Genomic DNA, 23,427 nt, shown 5'->3' on the forward strand with positions numbered 1-23,427 from the left:
GCCTAGAGCTGGGCTTGGCTGCTCAGGGCCGTGTCAATGAACAAATGCAATCCCAGAGCCCACAAGGGCACAGAGCACACCCAGCCCAATTTTCCACCAGCCAATGTGGCTTACTAACAGGCACAACAGTTATCGACCAGTACCCTGAGAAGCAGCACAGCAGGCAACAAAATGGAGAGGCACTTTTCAAAATTAGCACAGGTATCCCAGAGAACTGCAGCAGGGGAAGCCAGCACTGAAACAGATCCACAGGCCTTTCACCATTGAATCTTTGCCCAGGCATTTTAGGTTTTAAAATTTTGCTTCTTGTCTTATTATACAGTTAATATAAAAAAGAGAGCTAGTGACTCAGTCACGTAAATATTAGGTTTTCAAATTGCAGGTACAACAGAATGCTTCTTTGCAAACACACAAAATGTTCTGGGAATCAAGCTGTAAAGTCACAATGAGTGCAGCAAATCACATCAAATCTGGATTCTTGAGCCAGGAACATTTAACTTGTAACAGTAATTCATCCCCTGATGAGTTTATATGTCTCTTGGCTTCAGGAAATAGAAGCCAGCTGGCAGTAACCCTGTTTCAGGGAGAGGGAAGGGAATGTCAGAATTTCTACCATTTTCACAGGGAAGGCACCCAAGCAGATGATGTCATTTTCCAGCATAGCACAGGTCAGGTCCCCAGCCTCTGCCTGGCCAAATACCTAAATCCATGATTTGGCTACTAGGGACATTCCTCAATGCTCAGCTGCCACCTTGGTTGTCACACGCAGTGGCGTCTGCCAGCTGATACTACATAATTGGTTTTGTCAGGAAACCGTGCCTTCTGAGCAGTTCCTCATTCAAACTAAATCCCAGAATCAGGAACCAGGCAGGAGAGCATCTCCTCCAAGAGATGCATGAAGACTTCATACTTGTCAGGTTCGCTGTCAGCATTTTCCTACACTCATTTGTAGGCACCCCTCAGTGCCTGGTGTGGATGTTACCAGTTTAACTAACTGGCTGTGAAATGTCTTTGCATTAGAGTATCAGCCAAAGACACTTGCCCCAGGACACATAACAAGGGAGGGCAGCATCAGAGATTTTGCAGCCATCTGGTTGTCTACCTAATTTATTAAAAAGCACACTGACCATCCACAGCTTTCTTATAGTTTACTGGCAGAAAACAAGGCCACTGCTCTCTCAAGTAGATCATGAGAAACTCAGGTATATGCCACTTGGGAAAAGTTGGGATTGAAGTGGAAAATAATACACAGATACCACAAAAGCTATCGTCTGCAAACCCCTCAGCTCACTACCACTTCTCCTACCATTTAAAAACAAACAAACAAACAAAAAACTTTACTCCTGGAGGAGTTGAAATATTCCCCTTGCCTCAGTTAATGCTGCCAAAGTGATGTTGCTGGAACCACTGACATAAATTTTCATTCTACATCAATGCACTGAGATTTTCCACTAGCTGCAGTAAAACAGACCCATGGTTTCGGACCAAAAATTGATTTAGCTTTGCTCTTTCAGATTGGGGTGGAGGGGAAGGGAACAAAAACCACACACACAGAAACACAAAAAATCACCATGAAAATACACTGCAATTTTCATCTGAAGGAACGGAACATTCTCCCTCCCTCCTCTCCACTCTCTGGAGTGTTTTCTATTAACATTTTATTCTACCCAGCTGTTTCCTCATAGTGTAATCTCCCATGTAATCTCTTCACAGGTGTAGAATCTTTATACCGGCCCCAAATTGCTTTTTTCCTGGCTGACAAAAGACACTTTAAGAGAGCAAAGCTTTCACCCTTTCAAAGACACCTATAGCACTAAAGGGCATGGTCTCAAAAGCACAGACAGTGAGGCCCCCACCACCTCTCAGCAGCAGTATGCATTGTGCTATGAAAATGATGAATGAACGTTAGCGCTGTGATCGTGTGTTATTCTTGACAGCCGGGAGATGGGAGCTGTACTGGGCGTATATATTTCTCCAGAGAGGCAACAAAACAAGGTGGTTCAGTCCTGCTTTCCAGGTCCCACCCTACATCAGCGAGCTGCTGAAAGCCATCGCTGCAGGCAGCCACTTCACTGTCCATCCCTCACTGCTGCCTCCAAACCATAAATCTCTCTCAAGAAGAGTGTGTTACCTGCTGGCTCTTCCCAGCCGCTCCCCCAGTCCGTTATGGGATGGCTGTGCAGTAAATGGGGTTCCTGAGAGCCCACGGACCCTGCCTCCACTTCTCCTTTTGCAGCGAGAGACTTCAAAATGGAGAGACCCGTAGGAGGAGTGGAAAGTCTCATGTTGACTTCTGTTTAAAAATAAGAAAACAAAAGCAGGAGGAGTATGAATGAGATTGGATACCAGGGAGTGATACCAGCACCAGAAGAAAGCAGTCATTTACACTTTGCATGTGGAAACACAATTTTCTGTGGCACATAAGAAGTAAAACTTGCCACAGGCAGTAACTGTCATTTATTCCTGTCGCTGTACTTTAAAAAAATCCCCAAAGTTTATATTGGGACCAGGATGCCCCAGTGTGCTGTACAAGAGGGGACTCAAGTGCTGCTCCCAGGCCAGTGACACACAAATCCCCGAACTGGGGGTGCAGCACCTGACCCAGCACAGCATCTCTGCAAACCCAGCCCATGTGTGCTTGATTGCAGTTAAAACGTGCACTTACCAGGACCACCGGTTTTTCAGCCAGGCTTACAAACCACTGCACAGAAGCCAGTCCAGACCAAATGGAGTGCGGGGCGGGGGTTGCACGTGGCAAGCGTGGGTTGTGCCTGCACCCCTCCCTCAAACTGAGCCTCCACTGGCACCTCATCCAGCGTGCAACCCAAGACGCTAAGCCAAGAAAGTCGTGCCTTTTATACTCACCTTTTCCAACTTTAAAATAAAAGCTAGTGCAGTTTCACTTCAAAAGTGCAGCTTTGTTTTCAGAAATGCTTTTATAGAAACAAAGCGCCTAGAGATGGTTAATGTAGGGCTGCTACACAGTGAAGAAAATGTTGCCTGCTGAAGAATGGCCATGTTGCACACCCTACAGAATTACCTACTGTCTGTTACCTTAGGAAAATTCATGTAAGCCCCCCATTTCATCTTCTTTCTACAGTTGTGTTTATTCAGGAAGCCGCAAGACAGGAGTCCGCATGGTATCCAGCTGAAATCTGCACACGAGCTGCAACCAACGCAGAGCTCTCCTCATCCATGAAGAGCTGGAGCAAGCAGAACCTCTGCCCTGCTGACATCATTCATCATTGTGAAGAGCAAATTCATACCAAAATGCTCCTGTGCCCATTGCTGAGGAGCTGTATGTCCTGAGTAACCACAAGGCATTTTCTGAAAACTGAACCAGCGTGTCTTAAGTCTGCTCTTTTCCATCTCGCAGCTAAGGAAACTGAGGCACACGGTTAATGATCTGTCCCACGCTACAGAGCAAGTCAGTAGCAGCACAGGGAATAAAAGCTGATTAACAGTTAAAGTAACACTGTTGTTCAATGTGTCCTTACCGTCAGCACAAGGAACAAAAAAGCATGCCCAAATCAAAGTAATTTTATTAATAACTCGAGAGCAAATTGTCACATTTTACTGAGAGAAAACCACAGCTTTATGTACCAGGGCAGAACTAGGGAAGCTGCATACTAAAATGCCGATTACGCAAATCTATCTTGTGAACATTTTTAGACAAGAATAAAGCAAGGTTTATTTTCTTTAATTAAAAAGAGACTCCTACATAGTTCATTAGCATGGATTCAGAGCAGAATGAATATTAATGTAGCCCACCTCTCTCAATTCTAACTGTCAGAAATATCAAGAAAAAAAAGGTTAGAAAATGGATTCCTGAGTAGCTTTAAATGTGGCTGAAATCACTGCAAGGCTGCTGGCATCTTTGAAAGGTCACAGTGACCAGGGAAACCCTTTTTACTGGAAAAAGGCAAATGATACAGCCACCTTCAAAAAGGCAAGACAGAGGATCTGGGGAACTACAGGCTGACCAGCCTCAATTCAGTCCCCAGGAAAACTACAAAATAAGCCATTGTGGAAACTGTTACAGGCACATGAAATACCAGGTGATAGGGAACAACCAGTCACTGCCAATTTACCAAGGGCATATTCTGCTTGACTATCCTCATCGCCACCCAAAAGACCAGGACTGGCTCTGTGGCATAGAGGACACAGCAGATGACATTCACCATGACCACAGCAAGGCTTTGGATAGCGTGTCCCACCACAGCCTTGTAGCTGGACAGAGGATATGAACGACAATGTGGGTGAAAAACTTCTGGACCATCAGGCCCAAAATAATCAGTGGTTCAAGTCAGGTGGCATTCATGTGGCATTCTTCAGTAGTCAAAATTAGGACAAACCATGTTGAACATCTTTCTTAACAACTCAGAGTGCAGCAAGTCCAGCACTGGTTTTGTCTGTCCTGGAGAAGGCTGAGAGGAGGCCTAACTACGATTTCCCACTAGAGAAGAGACTGTGGAGAAGACAGTCAGGCTGTTCTCAGGCATTCAATCAAAGGGCAAGAAACAACAATCGCAAGCTGCAAGCAGGGAGCTGGCCATGAAGAACAAATGTTTGGCCACAAGAGCGGCTATGTGCTAGAACCGGTGCTCAGACAGGCTGTGGAACCTCTATCTACCACTGGAGGTTTCCAAACCTCCAAGTCTTGAGCAACTTGGTCTAGCTTTGAAGTTGTCGTGGTACTTTGCAGGAGGTTGGACTAGATTACCTCCAAATGACCTTTCAACCTAAATTTTTCTATGATTCTGTGATTTTTAGTGTATATGTAAATAGAAGTCTAATTAGTGAAAAGCCACCAGTCACATTAATTCTGACAGGGCTTCAAGATGTTCCTCCCGTCAGTCTCAGGCACCATTACTGTGCTTCTGCAGCCAAAAGCTTCAGGTACTGTTTCCGAGCAGGGAAATCATCAGCCGGCCTGTTATACGGTGTCCAGACGGGTTCTCCAACAAAGAGTCTCATTGCCTTCACGTAATTCTGTCAAAGAACAAGAAGTCATAAGTAATTCAAGAGACTTCCTTTCCATGAGGTCTTAATTCTGAAGTTGCTCCATTTGCACTTCTGCAGCAATTTCTGAAACTATTTCAAGACTGACTGAAAGCTTCATATGTTCTAGGAAATGGTGCCACTACACCATTGCTCCTGCTCCCAGCTACTGCAGTGGGAGATTTTTCACCTACATAGCAATATTCTGTGTCATAACCTGTGCCTCCAGGTCAGGCAGGGACAGTACATCTCCTTGTTTCAAAGAAATGAAAAAATCCTGTCTTGCGCAAATCATTTTGCACCAGATCCACAACACTGAGCAATACAGCATCTAATTCCTATTTGCTTAGTTAAACAAGAGTGATCAGAATCCCCAAAACGGCTACACAATGCCTGAGCAACACCAGAAGCTCTAAAGTGAGAGCCATAAAAGCTGAACAGGGAGTGCATAAACTAGCCAAAAAGTAATGCTACGGGAAAAGACTCCAGACTCCAAAAGAAAAAGCAACAGCCCTGCCACCAGCTAATCAAAAGAATGCCAAGTGCAGAACTCAAGCTGTGGCAGCAGAAAATTGGCTTTTACGTCCTGCAGAAGCGCTCCAACCACAGCGTTATGGGCAACTCTCTTCTGTCCACTACACCACAGGTTTAAACCCTACCTATTTTGTAAACCCTGCTAAGTGCTTGTCTTGCACTCAGGTGCTCAGCAACATCAAGAATTAACTTAGGTACCTAAAGAACTTAGCTGCAAAGTGCAAGGTTCTAAAAGTACCTACAGAATTTACTTTGATTATGACACCTCTGGACTAAAGTTCCTGAAGAGGACAAACATTTAAGACTTCTTGTAGACTCCACCCTGACATTTTTTCTTTGTAAAGAAAAAACTTTACACTAGCAATTGTAGCTGATTCACTGTGGATCTCAAAACGCAGATATGAAAAATTGGATTTTTCATCAAAGCAGCACATCCCATCTTTACATATACAATATCTGGACGGCTGGTTCAAAATTCTACTGTCCTCAAGACTGTGCCAGAGGTGGAATTTTGCCACACATGAGACAGCACACATTTCCCCATTTTCCAGGGGTAATGCTGAGGTTATATATTTATAAAAGCCCACATGGACGGACACAGAGATCAGGCCTACACGTGCCAATCTCACAGTCCCACTACCAAAATATCCTCCAAAAGCAGGTCAGCTCCTGTGAAGCCAGGAGCACACACAAGCTGCAAGTAGCAGCTCTGGACCCTAAATTCTCCTTCATGGAAAGAAGGATTTAAACACTCATGAAAAATGCCACTGCTGGACACAGATATGCTCTGTTTGTCCTCATGGAGACACAACAAGGCAGTAGAGAAGGATCCATCTACACTGTCTCCACCCCAAACAACAGCAGGGGCAACTGTGGGAGTGACAGCCGCAGGGCTTGGCTCTTCTGCCACTGCCACATAAGATCCGCTACTGATATCACGTGGCAACAACTTGCAGTTCAGCTGACGAGAGGAATCTGGATTTGTGACCGGGAGATGAAAGGTTCAGATGCTGTGAATTATTTAGTATTTTTCATATTCCTACTTCATATTTAATATGTTTTGCTAATGAACTGCAAGTCTCAGGGCATGTACTTACTAATGTGATATAGAGTCACATGGATTTGTCATTAAAACTTATAGTAATCTATAACAACATACATTCTCATCCAGTGTAAATCGGTGATATATGCCAGCAGGGAGGGTTATCATGTCTCCTTTTTCCATGGAAATCCGGATCCATTTGTCATCCTTGTCTCGAACATCAAAATAGCCAGATCCATCTAAGATGTAGCGAATTTCGTCGTCTAGGTGTAAATGTTCTTCATAAAATGTTTTTATCTAGGAATAGCAAGTATCTCTTAAAACTGCTGAACACAGAAAAACTGCAAAGAAATCTGGTTGAATCACGTGACAAAGCAGATAAAGGCTTTCAAAGGGTAACTGCAGTCATTTAATCAACAGATGAGATCAACATGGATAAAATGGCCAATCCAGCCAGCTAGACCTCAGGACACTTCTAAGTGGGCTGCTACATTTCCCTTGAAAGACAAGATTTTTTTCTGACAAGAAACAGCAGCTATATCTGCACACAACCAGTCTCTGAATAACAGTAATGCTTACACCCATTTGGGAGAGAAGCGGGTAAAGCTACCCATCACAGGATTTGGTTCTTGAAGCTGTTCAGTTTGATCATTTTACAACGTTTTTTTTCCTGACATGCAAAAATAAAACAGAGCTACAAATTATTCCCCCTCGTTTACACCGCTGTCGGGTTGAATTTACCCCACAGGCTGCTACAGCTCTATGTGAAAATGGAGTTACTGCCAAACACGGCCCAGCTGTGGCAATCTGATGTGAACAGCATGTCACGCCCCTCCCTGCACAGTGAGCCCCAGCTCCAGGCTGTCAACTACCAGGCAGCAGCAGCCACATTCTCGTTGTTTCCAAAATGGCGAATTCTTTGTGCATTTCACAGCACATAACAAAACACACTTTAAAGGTTCAGTTAACAGAGACCCCATCAGGTTAGTGCAAAGAGAGCGGTGCAATGCCAGGTACTACCACGTGCTCAGGTCTGGACGCTCTTTAGCCCCAGCAGTGCAGGTGTTCCTGGGCCAGGACTGATCTAGCATGGCAAGGTGAGTAAAAGTCCACATGCCCTGTCAATAATGGCCCATCTTTGTGCCAGGTAGAGCCCACCCAGGCAACCTTAGTTACTACCTAATTCACTTTATCATCAATTTAAAAACAGTGTAAGACAACAGGCTTAAAACCACCTGGTAAATGGAAATTTAATGAAAACACGGAAGCACCACAGGGTTGCTCTCCTCAGGTCAGAGCAGCATGCCAGTACTCAGGGGCCAGGAGGACAAAGGTCCTTCTAAGAGGCTCATCTGAGAGCCTGGCACCATTCGCATTCAGCTGTTATGAAACAGCCAAGGTACCACTGTCCCAAAGTAAAAAATCTTCCTGTACAGGGAACATGTCCCTCCGATTCCACAAGGTTAACATTCACTTTCAGAAGATGTATTTTGCAAGCAGCCATTAGGATGTTCCAGCCTTCAAAGGCCGTGCCCAGCTGTCAGCAGCCTGCCTTCACCCTGGGAGGCTGTCCCAGGACAGGTCAGCACTGGCAGGGCTCTGCTGGTGGGACTCTAGTTTTGAAGTGACAATAATGGAAACTATCCTTAAAACTTTTGATGGTAACCCACAGAAGCAAAGGGCTTCTGCTGTTTTTAAAACAATATCAAAACTGCTTTTTTCATGTTCAGAATTCCAGTACACGATGTATTTTACACGCGGAAGCCTCATCCTCGTGGCCCTGCTCAGGTGTGCAGGTGTTGGGCAGCAGCTGCACACGTCAGCCTGCAGATCTGCATTTAAAGCAAAGACTCACGTACCTTTTCCTCATAATTTGGAAGCTTGTCTTTATGTATGGTTACTATATCCATCCAAGAATAATTTTCTGCTTGCCGAATCTCCTTCAGACACGGATCAGTCTCATAGTTATCTGCATCCAACTAAAAAATAGGCAGGAAAGAAAAACTTGTATTCAGACACGAGAGCTTAAAATGCAACGCAGAGCACTAAGGTGAAAACAGGAGATGTCATGAGTGTCAGCGAGGGGCAGGCTGCTCCAAAGGCAGCTCGGTGGTCTGCCATGGGCACACAAGCTGCGCCAGCTTTGTTAGATGTACCTGCCCTCAGCCCAGCCCCACACAGACACCGCTGGGGACCCTCCTGCTGCCTCACGGCCCCGGGGCTGCTCCCCTCCCGCGGGGCTCTCCCCGTCCAGAGGGGGAGGCCCGAGGCCCCGCCGGGCCCGTGTCAGCTCCGGGCCCGTGTCAGCTCCGGGCCCCGCCGAACGGCCCGGTCTGGCCCCGCCAGCTCCCGCTCCACCGCTCACCTTGCGGTAGACGACGCCGAGGCGGCGCAGCTGCTCCAGGCTGACGGGGCAGTTGGGCTGCAGGCGGTGGGGTGTCCGCTGGTCCTCTGGGGACTCGTCCATGTACCAGGCCTCCACCATGTTTCGCTGGGCCGGGCTGGGCGGAGCGGCCCGCCCCGACGGGGTGGAGGGCCCGGGGCAGGGCCCGGGAGCGGTCCCGCGCAGGCGGCCTGTGGCGGGAGCCTGGACCGGGTGCGATTTGCACGCTGAGCTGGGTGAGCGCGCAGTCTGTGTGCGAGTGCGGGCTCAAGGGCACGGGTGACACGGCACATCTCCAGCCGCAGCGCTCCGTAGAACAGAGCTGCTGCCACAGGGTAACGTGGGCCTCACAGCACACAGCAAGCACAGCTGTGCTTACCCCCGTCCGCCCCGGCAGCAGTGCTCCAACTGATCTTAGTGCTGCCTGTCAGCCCCAAAGGCCTGCATTGCAACCTCACAATGCGGGGAAAAAAGGAAAGAAGAGCAGTAAAACATGCTGCCCAGAAAACTCCTGTTGCTGCCATCCAGAGATACAGCCTGCACTCTCATCCTGAGTGACCTCCAGCTGATCTGCTTGAGCTGGGGTGGACAAGACCCATGCCAGCAAACCCCGCCAGCCTCCACGGTTCTGCAGTTCTCCATGCCTCTATGATTCTATATGGTAAATAAACCAACAGCCAAACACAATGTAAGGATGGAGAGAAACAAAAACTGAAAAAGGAAACAATCCCTAAAACATTTTTCTTCTCCCTATGAAGTTTTATACTTAGCAAATGACTTAACCACTATTTCTCAGAAATGTTACCAGAACCCTTTAATGCATAGTATTCAATCTATAAGCATTTCTGGTTATAGATTCTGGATAAAATTCAATTGCGAACCCCATGACACTACATGTAAACTGGTCTAATCCTGGTACTGTCCACATGACTTTTAGCAGCACATACAAACCCAAGCAGAAGTTAACACCTGCCCACTGCATGTCAGGGTTGCTACAGGCCAACACCCCCTCCTGAAGTTTCAGTTCTTTTAAAATAATTGACTTCAACAGCCAACATCCCCTGTTGGTCCTCCAGCCCCTGGTAAGTCCTGTTGAGAAGTATCATTTGCTTTCAACCCTTTAATCAGCCTTAATCTTGCAATTTACTCTTGGCTTTCTTTTGACCTTAACTGCCAGAGTAAGAATGATACTTATCAAAATAACATAAAACTCTTTCTTACTAGATTTCCTATTATAATCTACCTATTAGATTCAGGTAGTCAAGTTGCTTAAAAATGCAGTATTACACTGATGTTATGATTTACTCACCATTATCTACACCTTTTTTTTTTTTTTTTTTTTGCAAAGCTTCTGCTGAAAAAAAAAAATATATATTTTCACACAGTAAACAGGATCTACGTGTTTAACTGGAGACACATGCTAGGCAGGTTAGATGCCACCTCTTCAGTACATTTGGTGACACTGTTCTGCCCCAACTAGAGATCCAATCAGGGAGGACGGGGTGTTTTTCTTCAATCCAAACTCCTAAAATTAATAAACGTATAATTGTGTGCATATATACAAAAGAAACAAGGGGAAAATCTACCTTACCCCTAGATGAACTTTACTGTTCAGCTTTGGATGATAGGAAACACATTTAAAAACCTCACTCACCTATGAACTAGACATTTTCCCCATTCTATCACAATTCATGTGACTCTAAATACATAAAAGCTCATACTTTGCCTCAGTAAAGGTATGATAATGCAGGAGAACTTTCAAGAAACCAAGCTTCAGCAGCTCCACCATTCTGTATAGTAATTAACAACAACAATCAGTGACTTCCAGCTTAAACCCTAGTTTTCAATGGTATGAAGGTACTTTACAAAAAAGTTGACAGAAGATAACAAACCAGACCTGTTTGTTCCTCCCATGTAGATGCATAGAAGGTAAAACTATGTGCATTACCGGTAATTACTCTCTAATTGAAGTGCACATTAGCCATTCCACTAATCTCATAATTGACTGGAAAAACAAAAGTCAAACACTTGACATCCGGAAGATCTGGAGAAGCTGATCACCTTCTAGTTCCATTTCAGGCAAAATGGCCAATTATTACCTTCGGGACAACACTGAAGAGGAACTAACAATGCTAATGTGAACCAGTATGCATAAAAAAAATTACTTAATGGAAACAGGAAGCCAGGAAACAAAGAGCTTGGACATTAAGCAGCTAGAGAGAGAACAGTAAAAATTCATCGTTCAAGATTTCTTGTGACCTGGCTTTTTAGTTTGTTCACATTGCCTTGCAAATCAGCATTATAAAGAAAACTACAGATGCTGTAACTGATGATACTGGGAGGCCCAGGTGAGTGTTACAAACCCACCTGCACAGGGGCTACTGCTAGCACCAGAATGACAAAGCATATGAATGGACAATACCATGTTAGGTCACTGACCTCTTACCAAACCAATCAACCCTGAAGTTCCCTCGCCCCCAGCTATATTGAGCTGTTAATATATATACCTCTGTACACAAAAAAAAAAAAAAAAAAAAAAAAATCATTTATTTCACTAAGAGGAAAATACAGAAGACTTAAGATAAAGATTTAATATTACTTCTTCAGATGTCTGTCTTTACAGTGAATTCAGAAGTCTACAAGACAACTAAAAACACTGACCACGGTCCTTCAGTAAGATGGAGAAAAAGCAAACACCCTGTATCATCAACTAGATATTGACTCAATCGTAGAACAAATGCTGTAGAAGAACACGTGTGGGTTTTTTTCTCCTAGAAGTCTGGTATATATTTAACACTTCAGACCAGAAAGGAGTACAGTTCAAAGTTCAACTCCGAAGCAATTATAGCTTTTCAAATTGTCACTGTGATGTTAGTCCTTTTCCTCCCACTGCAACAGTCTCTAGCCCCAGCGCATCAGGACTTCTGTTTACTAGCTCCTTCTCTTGCTAGTCTGTCGGCTTCTTCATTGCCTTGGAAACCAGCATGACCGGGAACATGCATCTGTTAGGACAAAAGTATAGGAGCTTTAGATATGCAAGAAATCAAGAAAAAAGTACATAAATGAAATTTGATCATGCACCGCCCTTTCATTCATAATATAGTAGCACCTCCTCAGCGGCCCTCTCCTCACATTCAGCCCTTATGTGTTCTTCCCAGGAATGTTCATAGTCTCCCTAACTCTAGGAAACTCTTGGAAAATCATGGAAAAATCACCTTTCTGGGAAGCAGTGAATTGGATAAGGACTGCCTAACCTAGCCTTTAAGAAATGCAGAGAACAGCTTCAACTCAAAATTCCCACTTTCAGAGGCCAGAGAAAAACCTCTCTGCATTCAGTGCTCAAACCAAGTTAATCTTTTCCCAGAAATCCAGAGGCTTCTATGCCACTAACAGCCTTGGTGGTTACAGCACTCACTTAGGGTACAGAAACAGGGTATGAAAAGAATCTCTTCATTTTCAGATGGCTTAACTATCCATCCTTCCATTAGTAACTGAAAGCACTTTCACCCCTAAGCCCCACCTTGTCAGAAGTAAGGGTGGAAGAGTGTGGTGGAGGAAGGAGAGGAATAAAATCAAGCTTGCCATTTGCCAAGATCTGAGAGGGGACAAGCGTGAAGTGTGTACAGGATGGTATCAAGCTTACAGGGCAAGGTTTTGGTACTGGGCCAGGGACTACAGGGGTGGCATCAGTGAGAAGAACACCACAGGGTGTACCAACACACTAGAAACAGCCAGTTTCAGTGAGCTCCACAACAGACCCACCACAGGATAGAACTGAGCCCATCAGCAAAGCTGGTGCTCCTCTGGGATAACATATTTAAGAAAGGGTCAACAAAGTTGCACAGTAGCTGTGAGAGAGAGGAGTGAGAATAAGTGAAACGAGTCTGCAGACACCAAGGTCTGTGAAGGAGGAAGGGAGGAGGTGCTCCAGGCACTGGAGCAGAAAATCCCTCTGCAGCCTGCGGAGAAGACCATAGTGAAGCGTTTTGTCACCTTGCAGCCCACAGTGGACCACACTGGAGGAGACAGCCACACCACAGCCCATGGAGGACCCCATACCTCAGCATGTTGATCACTGTAATTAAGTGCCTGCATACACTGCTCCTCCTGAAATAAAACATCTTTCCCAAAAAAACCAAACACTTTACCAGGAATACCTGTACAGAAGTTGGTTTACCTCTTTACCCGAGACCTAAGCAATATAACTCTTAAAAAAATCGGTATTTTAAATACTTTTCTATGTGCAGTTTTCTCATAAAAAAACAGAGTTAAGGTACAGAAAACTCGAGTTAGTTTATCCAGGATTATACACAGTTTTTCCAGTTTGAAGACATTCATGTGATTGAGTTACACCAACAAACCAGCATCTTAACAGTTCTGAAAAGTAAACCCAGAAATTGAGCTATGACTCAGAAAGACAGAGTTATGTTTTTAGCTTAGATTTCCAAGAGAAATTCATCTACTAACAAAGCCTAGGTTACGTTGCTTATTTGCTTTAAATAAAACAAGCAATTTCTCTGTATTTATGGTTTTACCTATGGATGCAAAATAATATTATGCTCTATAAAGTTCTTAGTTAATAGTCATACTGGCAAGTTTTCTCAAGAAGCACATGTAAGACGTCATTAAAAATAACAAATGAGGTGCAAGAAATGAGATGCTTACCCACTGAATTTCTATGCCTTTTGATAGATTATCAAGTCTTTCAAAATCTTCTTTATTTATTACGCTTCCTCCTGAACTTGTTCTCCAGCCATTTGTTTTCCAGTTGTCAACCCAGCTTGTAATACCTATACAAAGGGAGTATTACCATAAAAATGTTATGGAAGTAGCCAGTAAGGATCAAGATAGAGCAAACAGCCTTTTAACAGACATTAAGTCCACACAAAGTCTGAGGTAAAGACATCGCATGTAGAGGATACTTGTCTGGTTCTCTACTACTGTCTCTCAGGATTGTATTTTTCCATTATTACTTGAACTACCCAACCATGTTTTCCTGAACAGATATTTAAATGCTACAATTTTATACACACATTATACACAAAACTATGATGCAAACTTCAATAAACTGAAGGTAAGGATTTGCTTGATGGTACAGTAAGCTAGAACAAATCTATGGCTTTATTTGACAAATTGAGGAGACACACAAGCACAGAGGAAACACAGATGGTCACCTGTCTTATAGCTTCTGCACACTAAACAGAATCCTTCAGAGAAGGACCACATAACCAGATACCTAAAGAACGTGATTTAACATTCTGGCCATCCCTTTCTGGCCAGAAAATCTACTGTATCACTCCTTAGATAAGGACTTTTAAAAAATATATCTTTGCTAGTCTCAACAATGTAAGACATCCTTACTGCTTTAATGATAGACCTGAGCTAAACAGAGAATCGCCCATCTTGCACACAAAACCTGAAAAAACATTTATACTTAACCACAAGCCTCGTCCTCTAGTATTTCGAAAAATAACTCCTAGACATATTTACAGAATAACTTTAATTAAATAAGAATGGAACCTGGTCACATCAGTGACCCAAAACATAAGAGCAAACTGCAAGCAAAAACAAAGAGACTAAGACATTACACCTACAGATTCTTATAATCCTCCCTCATACTTAAGTCTCATACCTAAATTTAACAGGAATTTTATTCCACACAACTTCTCTTTCTTCGTAACACCACTTTCACAGACAAGACGATACAGACTTTCTCCCACAAAGCAAAGAATTGCAAAGATGTTTCTTTGCTCCTTAATGCTTTGAACAACTTCCTTCTTTCCACAAATGATGCAGTCGAGTTCTACAGATCAGCATGCAACACCAAGCCCTGAAGAGCAGAGACTCTTCCTTTTATTCTTCCGTTTTCCAGAATACTTCTGGCATTCTAAGTAAAACCACCATACAAAAAAAAAAAAAAAAACCCACACATATTCTGTTCCTATAGGAAATGCTATACCTAAAATCTTTTCGGGAAAATAAGCTACTCAAATGAAAGATTTACAAGATGATCCTTAGGGAGACGCAATGGAAAATTCATTTAAGTTGTTTCTTCACATTTACTGTCCCTTCCTCAACTTATGAACTAGAATCAGGAGGACAGAGCACTAGTTGTTGACACTTTTCACTTCCGGACAGAACCTCTTCCATGCATATGCAAGCTAAAAGAATTTGAAAAAAAGCAGCACATGACAGCTCCAGCAACTCCTCCCTTGACTAGCTGTTATTTGTTCCTACTCAGTAACCTTCTGTCCTTTCTAGGGTATTGCTACTTAAGGTGACATCAAAGTATTTCAAGGTAAGTTTTATTTTACTTCTAGAACAAAAAAGCCTGATGCTCTTCCTTCATACTCCTCCACTTTCAGAAATCAATGGGGAGCTTCTGGAAAGCAGAATTACTTATTTGGAGGAAAAGACATATAGATTTTTAACAATACAAACCATTTATTTGCTTCATTAATAACAAGCCATGAAACAAATAATCACTTTCAGCATTAGTGATCAAGCATAGGAAATTGTCCTAAGAACAAGGTATTCACATCTCCCCACATTCCCCCACACCCCACAAGAAAAAAAAAAAAAACACAAACAAAAACCAAACCACAACACTGAAGTGTGAAAGAGCAACATTTAATCTTCAATCAAAAGTTTCAGTAGATTTCCATTTACTGTTATTTAAAAAAAAAAAAATCAAAACAAAACCAAAAACTTCCAAAGTGATCTGGAAACAGCTAACACATGTACTCTCTTATAAAACTGTGAAACACAAAGAAATACTCATGCAGTTCACAATTATCACAGGAGTAAGATATGAAGATCTGGGGGAAAGGGGAAGGAGTATTCAGAAATTAAGTCCTACTTGCTGCTTCACATGGCATTTCTAGGAAATAAAATTAAATTTTCCACATCTTTGGATGAAAGTGAAACCTTAAATACACACAAAACATATATAATCTCTGATTAGTCTTCCAGTCTAGCCTAAAAGTTTGGAAGTGTAGTCTACATGTAAAAAGTAAGGAAACTTGAATGTCTTTCACTTTTGTGTATTAAGCCAGCCTCTCCAACCCAAACAAATTAAACCAAACCCTATATGGTCACTACACCAACTTCTGAGTACTTTCCTGTACACATCCTTAACAGAATATACACAAACAACATTTTTTCTAGACTTTGTGTCACACTAAATGCCTTAAGACAAAAGTCCTTTAGTTACTTCTGTCATTCTTCACTTTAATAGGCACTTTGTCTCTAGCAGGTAATCCCTGTGCTAGTCTTTTCCCCAAGCACTCATGAGTATTGAAATAAGTTACACATTCCCTTCCTTATAGAATCATAGAATGTCCTGAGTCAGAAGGGACCCACAAGGATGATCGAGTCCAATTCCTGTCCCAGCATATGACAACCCCACAGTTCACACCATGTGTCTGAGGGTGTTGTCCAGTCTCTTCTTGAACGCTGTCAGGCTTGAGGTCATGACACCTTCCTGGGAAGCCTGTTCCAGTGCTCCACCACCCTCTGGGTGAAGAAGCTTTTCCTGATGCCCAACCTAAACCTCCCCTGGCACATCTTCCTGCCTCTCCCTCGGGTTCTGTCGTTGGTCGCCAGAGAGAAAAGTGTGGCACCTGACCCTCCTCCTCCACTTGTGAGGAAGCTGTAGCCAGCATGTCTCCCCTCAGTCTCCTCCAAGCTGAACAGCCCCAGTGACTATAACCCTGTGCCCAGGCCTCAGTGTGTTCTCTGGGCCTTATGTAACAACATTGCATACAGTGTGTCTTTAAGAATCAGGAAAGCTAGAATCATTAACTTACCATTAATAGTGAACTTGCTATCAGTGTAGATAATTAGTTTCTTGATGTTTTGACTCTTTGCTTGCTCTATTGCTTTGCAGGCTGCCTTAAAAACATTTCAATAGAATCACAGTTCAGAACATGATTTTGGACACATGCAATTAAAATACCAGCAAAGTACCCAATGCTAACACAGAACTGCAAAGGATATCACTGTAATCTCTCCATCAGTGATTATCAAAATGCTTTAGAGCAGAGGTTCCCAAAATTATGCATGCAGACAACCACTTAATGAATTGAGCAAACAGGAAGTCACTTAAGTTTCACTAGCAAAAAACCCCACTAACATTCAGATGCCCAATTCTGTACTGCATGAGCAGCTCTCTGCCCAGTTCTCTATCAAAGCCTCTATTAACTGCACACCAAGTTTTACACATTTTCTCCATAACTTTGAGGAGGAAGGATTCATACCAGTTCCAACAGTCTGGAACCCCTAAAAGGCTGGGGTTTTTTTTGGTGCTATGAAATATTACAAGAGGGAGAAATGGCTGGGTCTGGATGTAGAGCTGAAAAGCTCTTCAGTGACAAGTTTGATCCCTGGCACAGCACCATCACCTCTGTTTGTCCTTCACTAACATAAGCTTCCTGTAGTTTTTAAGCAGGTTGATTCCCTGTTCCAGTTTATGTCCAAACACATAGGACAGGATAGCAGCAGTACTAGAATTAAGATCAAGTGAGAAGGGAAGACCAAACCTGCCGTTGCCAACAAAAGCTTACTTCAGAAGTAACAGCAGTTACTCTGGATAGCCTACAATTGTTATATTTCTATAAGGAATATTATATTCTAATCCTATCACAATAAGAAGCCGATTCTCCTCTTAACTGCTACTCAGCAACCCTCACCCCAAGCTCTGAGATGTGCACACGAAAACTGCAAAGGATACTACACAGATTTGAGAATCAACCTTTCCTAAAGCAAGGCTGTTTTAAACAGCTATGCTTAGCCTAATGATATTCTGGAATTCTCAAGGTGAATTACCTTGTTCAAAACCAATAAAGCGACTTAACTTAAAGAGAACAATTAGTTTAAAGTCATAACTCCTGATATTTTGTATACTTCCTCCACAGCTCCATTGCTGCTTTCTGAAGGCCAGAGTTGAAATAGTAATGACTGTGGTACTAAACTCTACATGCAGAAGCATTTTAGGACACTTACTACTTACATGTATTTCTGCTCTTTGATTAGTCTGCCGCCCAGGAAGTCTTTCACTGGTATTTCTGTGTCCAAGGAATGATAGCAGATTAGTTTCCTCAAATATTCAGAATGGTGTATATGACTACATATTAGAAAAACAATTATAGCTCATTTTCTTTTTATAAAGTAGGATAAATAGATATTTTAGCGCTAACTTCCATCTGCTTAGTGCAACCCTCATATTTGGCCTTGCCACCAATATGCAATTATATTTGTTGTCTTCTGTGCACACCTACACCTATTTTAAGACTTCCTGCATTATGTAAAATCATATTTTCAGCCCCTAAAAATATTATTTTGAGTTTATTTTCTCCATATTTTTACTTCCTAGAGAGGCTGCTTTCTCTCTTCCCCTCAGTAACTCGCTAGTCTCATAGCACTGTCATTATGAATCTCATTAGCAGGGTTTCATATTCAAAAGAAGGCTGGTATTGTACATCACACATAAAACAAACAATAGTATATATTAAAAAAAAAAAAAAGACAAAAGAATCCATCCAGCTACTTACAAAGGGTGGCCTGGTCCCCAGTAGACACCTATACCAGCACGTGCCCTATTACGTCCATTACCTGAGCAACAACCATCTGTATAAACGACTGCAAAGTCACCTACAAACAAATTACCAAAAGCAGAAGTTCAAACACTCCTTCAAGGATGTAGGCTCTTTAACCGAAAAGAAGTGTCTGCCAGCAGGCTAATCCCCAAAACCTCCCTCCCAGAGAGCCCTTCAAAAAGTTAACTACAGAAGCCACATAAATGCAGCACACCAGAAACCCACTGCAACTTCACACCCTCACTGCTCCTAGAACAGTCAGCCTCAGGAAACATCTCTGCCCCATGTTCTCACTACAGTTCCCACCTTCTTCAGTCAACACCGAAACTTCCTAGCAACATCTGTATTCAAATAGTTTGTAATCCAGACACACATAAAATCACATGTATAATGACCAGACCAATATATAAATTGATACCAGTTAAAGCACATTAACATTACACTGAAAAACAATGTGAACAAATATATCATGGCTCACATTTCTATTTTAAAAAGAAACGTTATGCTGGGCCCTGTGCTGCCATACAGAAGCCTCCCTAAATCTTTCTAATAATTACAATTTTCAGTTATGAAAAAGTGCAAAGGACTCGAAATAATTACACGAATAACAAAAGAGCTTACCCATATATGAAAATTTATCTTCGGTGACTGTTGGTGCTGAGTATACTTCATCATGTTTTACACGCTTTGCAACGTGGTCTTCGTTTGTAGACTGTTCATATGGCCTTTTACAGGCATTGCAACACAAGACGTTTAATTCTGGTTCCTCTCTCTGGCTAACATTTTCCTGCGTTACAGCTGAAGAATCATGTGCCTCTTCCAAAAAAAAAAAAAAGACACAAAACACAACACCAAGTTCAACTAAGATAAAATTTTATTCGAAACAACTGTTTCTAAAGGCCAACAGTTCATTCATTAGCAATGCCAGCCTGTTAAACTCATTAGCAATACTGATCTGTTAAACTGACACTCCCCAGGCTGTTATGCAAAAAATATTAGTGTACACCAGTCATTTTTTATCCTCGATCAAACCAATGTGGAGACACCCATGTAACGGCCCTTAAAACGGGCATGGTAGAGGCAATATTCTCCAAGCAGCTACAGAAATACTTGCACGGCACCCACCGCGGCACCCACCATCCTGCCCATCGCAGGATAAGGAGGAGGAGAAATAGAAACCGTACTGTTTACACAGGTGCCATGCAGCAACTAGGTGAGATGTGCCAGTGCGCAGCACGGCCTCCCTCCGACCCGGCCTTCCCCGGGGGCCGCCCTCCTGTCCCGCCCAGGCAGCTGGAGGCGAGGGCAGGACGCGCTACCTGCGAGTTCGGGCTGTTGCGGCTGCTGCTGCTGCCCCGGCAGGCCGGCGCGCACAAAGGCCCAGGCGTCCTTCTCGACGGCGAACTTCTTAAAGCTGGCGGAGGGGAACCTGTTCACCTGCTCCTGGCACTCCGCCCTGCAACACAGCGGGCAGGGGTGAGGCCGGGCCGGCCCGCGGCGGCTCCCCGCGCTGCCCCGGCCGCGGCCCTTACCAGGTGCGGAACACGCCGGTCCGCCGGCCCCTGCGCACGGCGTAGAACATGCTGTGGTCTCTGGAAACGAAACAGGAGTGACTGAGCACCGCCACGAGCCACCGCAACATGGCGCAGCCCCGCCGCCATGCGCGCCCCCGCCCCGCGGGCCCGGCCACCGCACCCCGCGCCGCCGCGCCTCGGCCCCTTCCTGCGCATGCGCGGCGAAGCAACGGAAGAGAGAGCGCCCTACGGGCCACGAGAGAGGCCAAACTTACTGGAAGCGCCCAGGGCTTAGGCGCTTTTTTTGGTGGTGTTTTTTTTTGTTGTTTGCTTTTGTTCCGCCCCCACAATTGTATTTAAAAAGCCTAAACAAAAGCAGCTTTTGTTTTGGGGAGGGCACGAGATGTGCGAGGTCACAGTAGTTTACACCAACGGCTCATTCTGAAAGCCCCAGTTATTACAGAACAAATGGAACCCCACAGGTGCCCCCAGCTGAAGCTCCCCTTGACCACCCAAATCATGGTCCCAGTCTTGCAATCAACTCTGGCGACCTCCTGGGCCCTATCGAGTCGTTAAAACAAAGGGTGCACCGCCTAAGAGTGACTGTCCCTGCAAGTTCCCACATCCTTTCTCCTGACAAGCTCTGGAAGGAGGACTGTGGCTGTAACATGGCACAAGCATCAACCTATTGGGTACACTCAAAGGTCTAGAGCTGGAGAAGGTCATTAAACTGGTTCTCACCCTCCTATTCAAATCGAGGGCTCTAGATCAGCATGTTCCAGCTGAGCCTTGTACCCTGATGGCCTCTGAGGTAAAGAGAACCACCTTGAGCGCACAGGTTAACAGTCTTAACTGTTGCCAGCCACAACCTGCTGTCACGGATCCTCATATCAGGAGTGTAAAGTACGTGGAGACCAAAGCTGGGAGATCTGGGTGTGTGCTGAATTCAGTGTCTCAGCTGAGCTGCCGCTGAGATCAAAGCACAGAAGATGAAGGCACAGGTATGGCTGCCCCCAGAAACACCCAATGTGCGCAGGCTGCTGCGTTCTCAGCCGCTGGGGTTTTCCTGTAGCTCTAATCTGGGTGTATTACCACGAACCCACCTCAAGATGCCAGAACCATAGAGCATTGTAGTCAGATTTACAAGGGTGGCCTAGTAAAATGTCAAGGATGTGAAAAACTGACTTTAATTTTGCTTTCCATTGCAAAAGCAGTGGAAGGTTCAAGATTACTGTTATCAATTAGGTGACACCTCTCTTTGAGAAAAACAAAACCAAACCAAAGAGCTCTTGTATTTGACAGGCCTTGGTAGAATATAGAAACAATTTTGTCAGGGTTGTATCATAATTACCGCATTTTTCTTGCTTCTTTCAACATATGCATGAGACTTCATATTATTCTTACTTACAGAATGCTTACATACAATTTTCTCAGGTCAAGATTATTTACATTAATTATCTCTGTAAGGGTTTCCACTGAAGCTCTTAGGCTTTTCACTACTTCCTGCCTGTGATTTTTCTTTTAATTGTGGTTTTCTGTAGTAGATAGATTTCTTATTCCTTACAGGTTTACACATTTATATTCCTCATAGTCTTCTTTGGGAAAGACATAATAAAGGAGCAATGAGCAGTAACCTATAGGGAAAGAAAAGATGTTCTGTTATGCTCATTAATTCTGTGGTTGAACAGACAGATTCATACATCCAATTTACATGCAAAGACTGAACAGTACCTCTCCTGCTGCCATGACCAACATGGAGAACTCAGATTCAAATCGGGAAAAAAATATATATATTTTGGAAGTTCACTGAGTATCACACACATTACCTTCATTGCTGCTTCTCCCAGCTGGTGAAACTGAGGCTGCATATGATCAGTGAGCCACAACTTTACCTCTGCACCTCTGCTGCTGATTTTTCCTTACTGTTGTGCTGCAGTGGAAGGACAGACAGGTCCCTTTCCTCATGTGACAGCTGGCATTTTAGCACAGCTAGGCTAAGCAATACCTGGGCCTTCCTCATGGTAGTTGCCCACTGGTTGCTGTAGCACTAGTGGATTGGTGGCGTTTTTCAGTCAGCCCGGGGCAGAGAGGACATATCAGGCTCTGTAAGCCACAGTTTTGTGAAGTGAGTGTGAAGACTCACCAAGAAGTGAGCCATTTAGTCCCCACTTGGAAAGCTGAAGTGTCCAGTCACAAAAGGTCTCCTCATCTGAATACAGAACAATGTAAATGCATACATGGATAGGACTTTAAAGTGAGTTTCACAAATGATTTAGCACTTGTAATTAATGCCACAATTTATACATGGTAACGCTGTGTAGCCACTGTAAAGTATTCTGATCAGATATACAAATCTAGCCAATTTTTGGCAAACCAAAGTTTGTACGAGTGCTTGTGCAACCACAGCTGAGGTATTGGGAATAAGTGGCTCAAGGAAGAGAGCAAATCCCCTTGTTTTGCTGGCACCATGCTGAATGAGAATGATCATTGAGCCATGGCCTGATAGCGCTTCTCTTAACAGATTGCACTATAAATTCAGCTGTGTTTTACTGATCCTGTGTTTCTCCTCCCACTAGAACCCAAACTTGTTTATTAATTTATTAACATATCTTTTTGACAGCCATTTCTGTATTTATAACTGACAGTCTGCCCAAAAGAAATAGGACTTAATATATGTATACAAAAATACACTCACCACTTAAGTAAGGATGTGTCTGTAGGGCATTTTTACTCAAATTCACTGTAAATGTTAGCTGATTACTTTGTCGCACACTATGCATGTAATGTACACATTAGCTAAGCATTTTAATCTTCTTTGATAAATATCTTAGCTTGAAACACGCTTAATCATAATGTGGTTCCATACATAAGCTTTTAAAGGAAAATTTGATGTGACCCGAATCAAGTGTTTCCTATTTAAAACTGGCATTTAAGTAGGTGGGTTACTAGGCTGTCACTTTATCTAGCATATCCTGCAAGTGTAAGTTATATTGCATCTCATTACCTTGATTAAAAATATAAAACAGGAAAAGGAGGTGTTTTATCTTTCTTCTTCGAACTATGTAAAACAATGTGTCAGTGCAGCTGAAAAGCAGTAATCCCCTCACATCATCACAGTCTTCAGTGGACATTTAGAGGAACAGCCCACCCATGAGCTCTGAAGCTTTGCTGTAGTTATACAAGCCTCTTTCAGATAAGTGAACTAGTAATAGACTGGTAATAGACAGGTTTTGCCTCTGATTCTAGAGTTAGCTATGACAGTGACAAGTCTTGCCCTCTGTCTCTGTTTCTTCTCTTATATTAAATCACATTATTCATGGCATCATGACACCTTGTCCTATTGCTGCTGGGATACTT

The 23,427-nt window shown here is 43.4% G+C and overlaps 2 protein-coding genes across 2 annotated transcripts; both read right to left on the minus strand.

Moving 5' to 3' along the window:
* Window positions 1-3,524: 3,524 nt before the first annotated feature.
* On the minus strand, window positions 3,525-9,156 carry ADI1 (acireductone dioxygenase 1). Its single transcript, XM_065835796.2, has 4 exons — window positions 8,943-9,156; window positions 8,437-8,556; window positions 6,695-6,874; window positions 3,525-4,992 (listed from the first exon to the last, which is right to left on the minus strand). The coding sequence occupies exons 1-4, from the start codon at window positions 9,060-9,062 to the stop codon at window positions 4,870-4,872; spliced, it is 543 nt and encodes a 180-aa protein (XP_065691868.1). The 5' UTR covers window positions 9,063-9,156; the 3' UTR covers window positions 3,525-4,869.
* Window positions 9,157-11,526: 2,370 nt separating this feature from the next.
* Window positions 11,527-20,257, minus strand: RNASEH1 (ribonuclease H1). The gene is made up of 8 exons (XM_065834324.2): window positions 20,089-20,257; window positions 19,876-20,012; window positions 19,178-19,372; window positions 18,512-18,611; window positions 17,971-18,025; window positions 16,769-16,853; window positions 13,626-13,750; window positions 11,527-11,962 (listed from the first exon to the last, which is right to left on the minus strand). Exons 1-8 carry the CDS (start codon window positions 20,196-20,198, stop codon window positions 11,876-11,878), a joined length of 894 nt encoding a protein of 297 aa, XP_065690396.2. The 5' UTR covers window positions 20,199-20,257; the 3' UTR covers window positions 11,527-11,875.
* Between the last annotated feature and the right edge of the window lie 3,170 nt (window positions 20,258-23,427).

Source organism: Patagioenas fasciata, chromosome 3, assembly GCF_037038585.1.
Source record: "Patagioenas fasciata isolate bPatFas1 chromosome 3, bPatFas1.hap1, whole genome shotgun sequence".
Lineage (NCBI taxonomy): Eukaryota > Metazoa > Chordata > Aves > Columbiformes > Columbidae > Patagioenas > Patagioenas fasciata.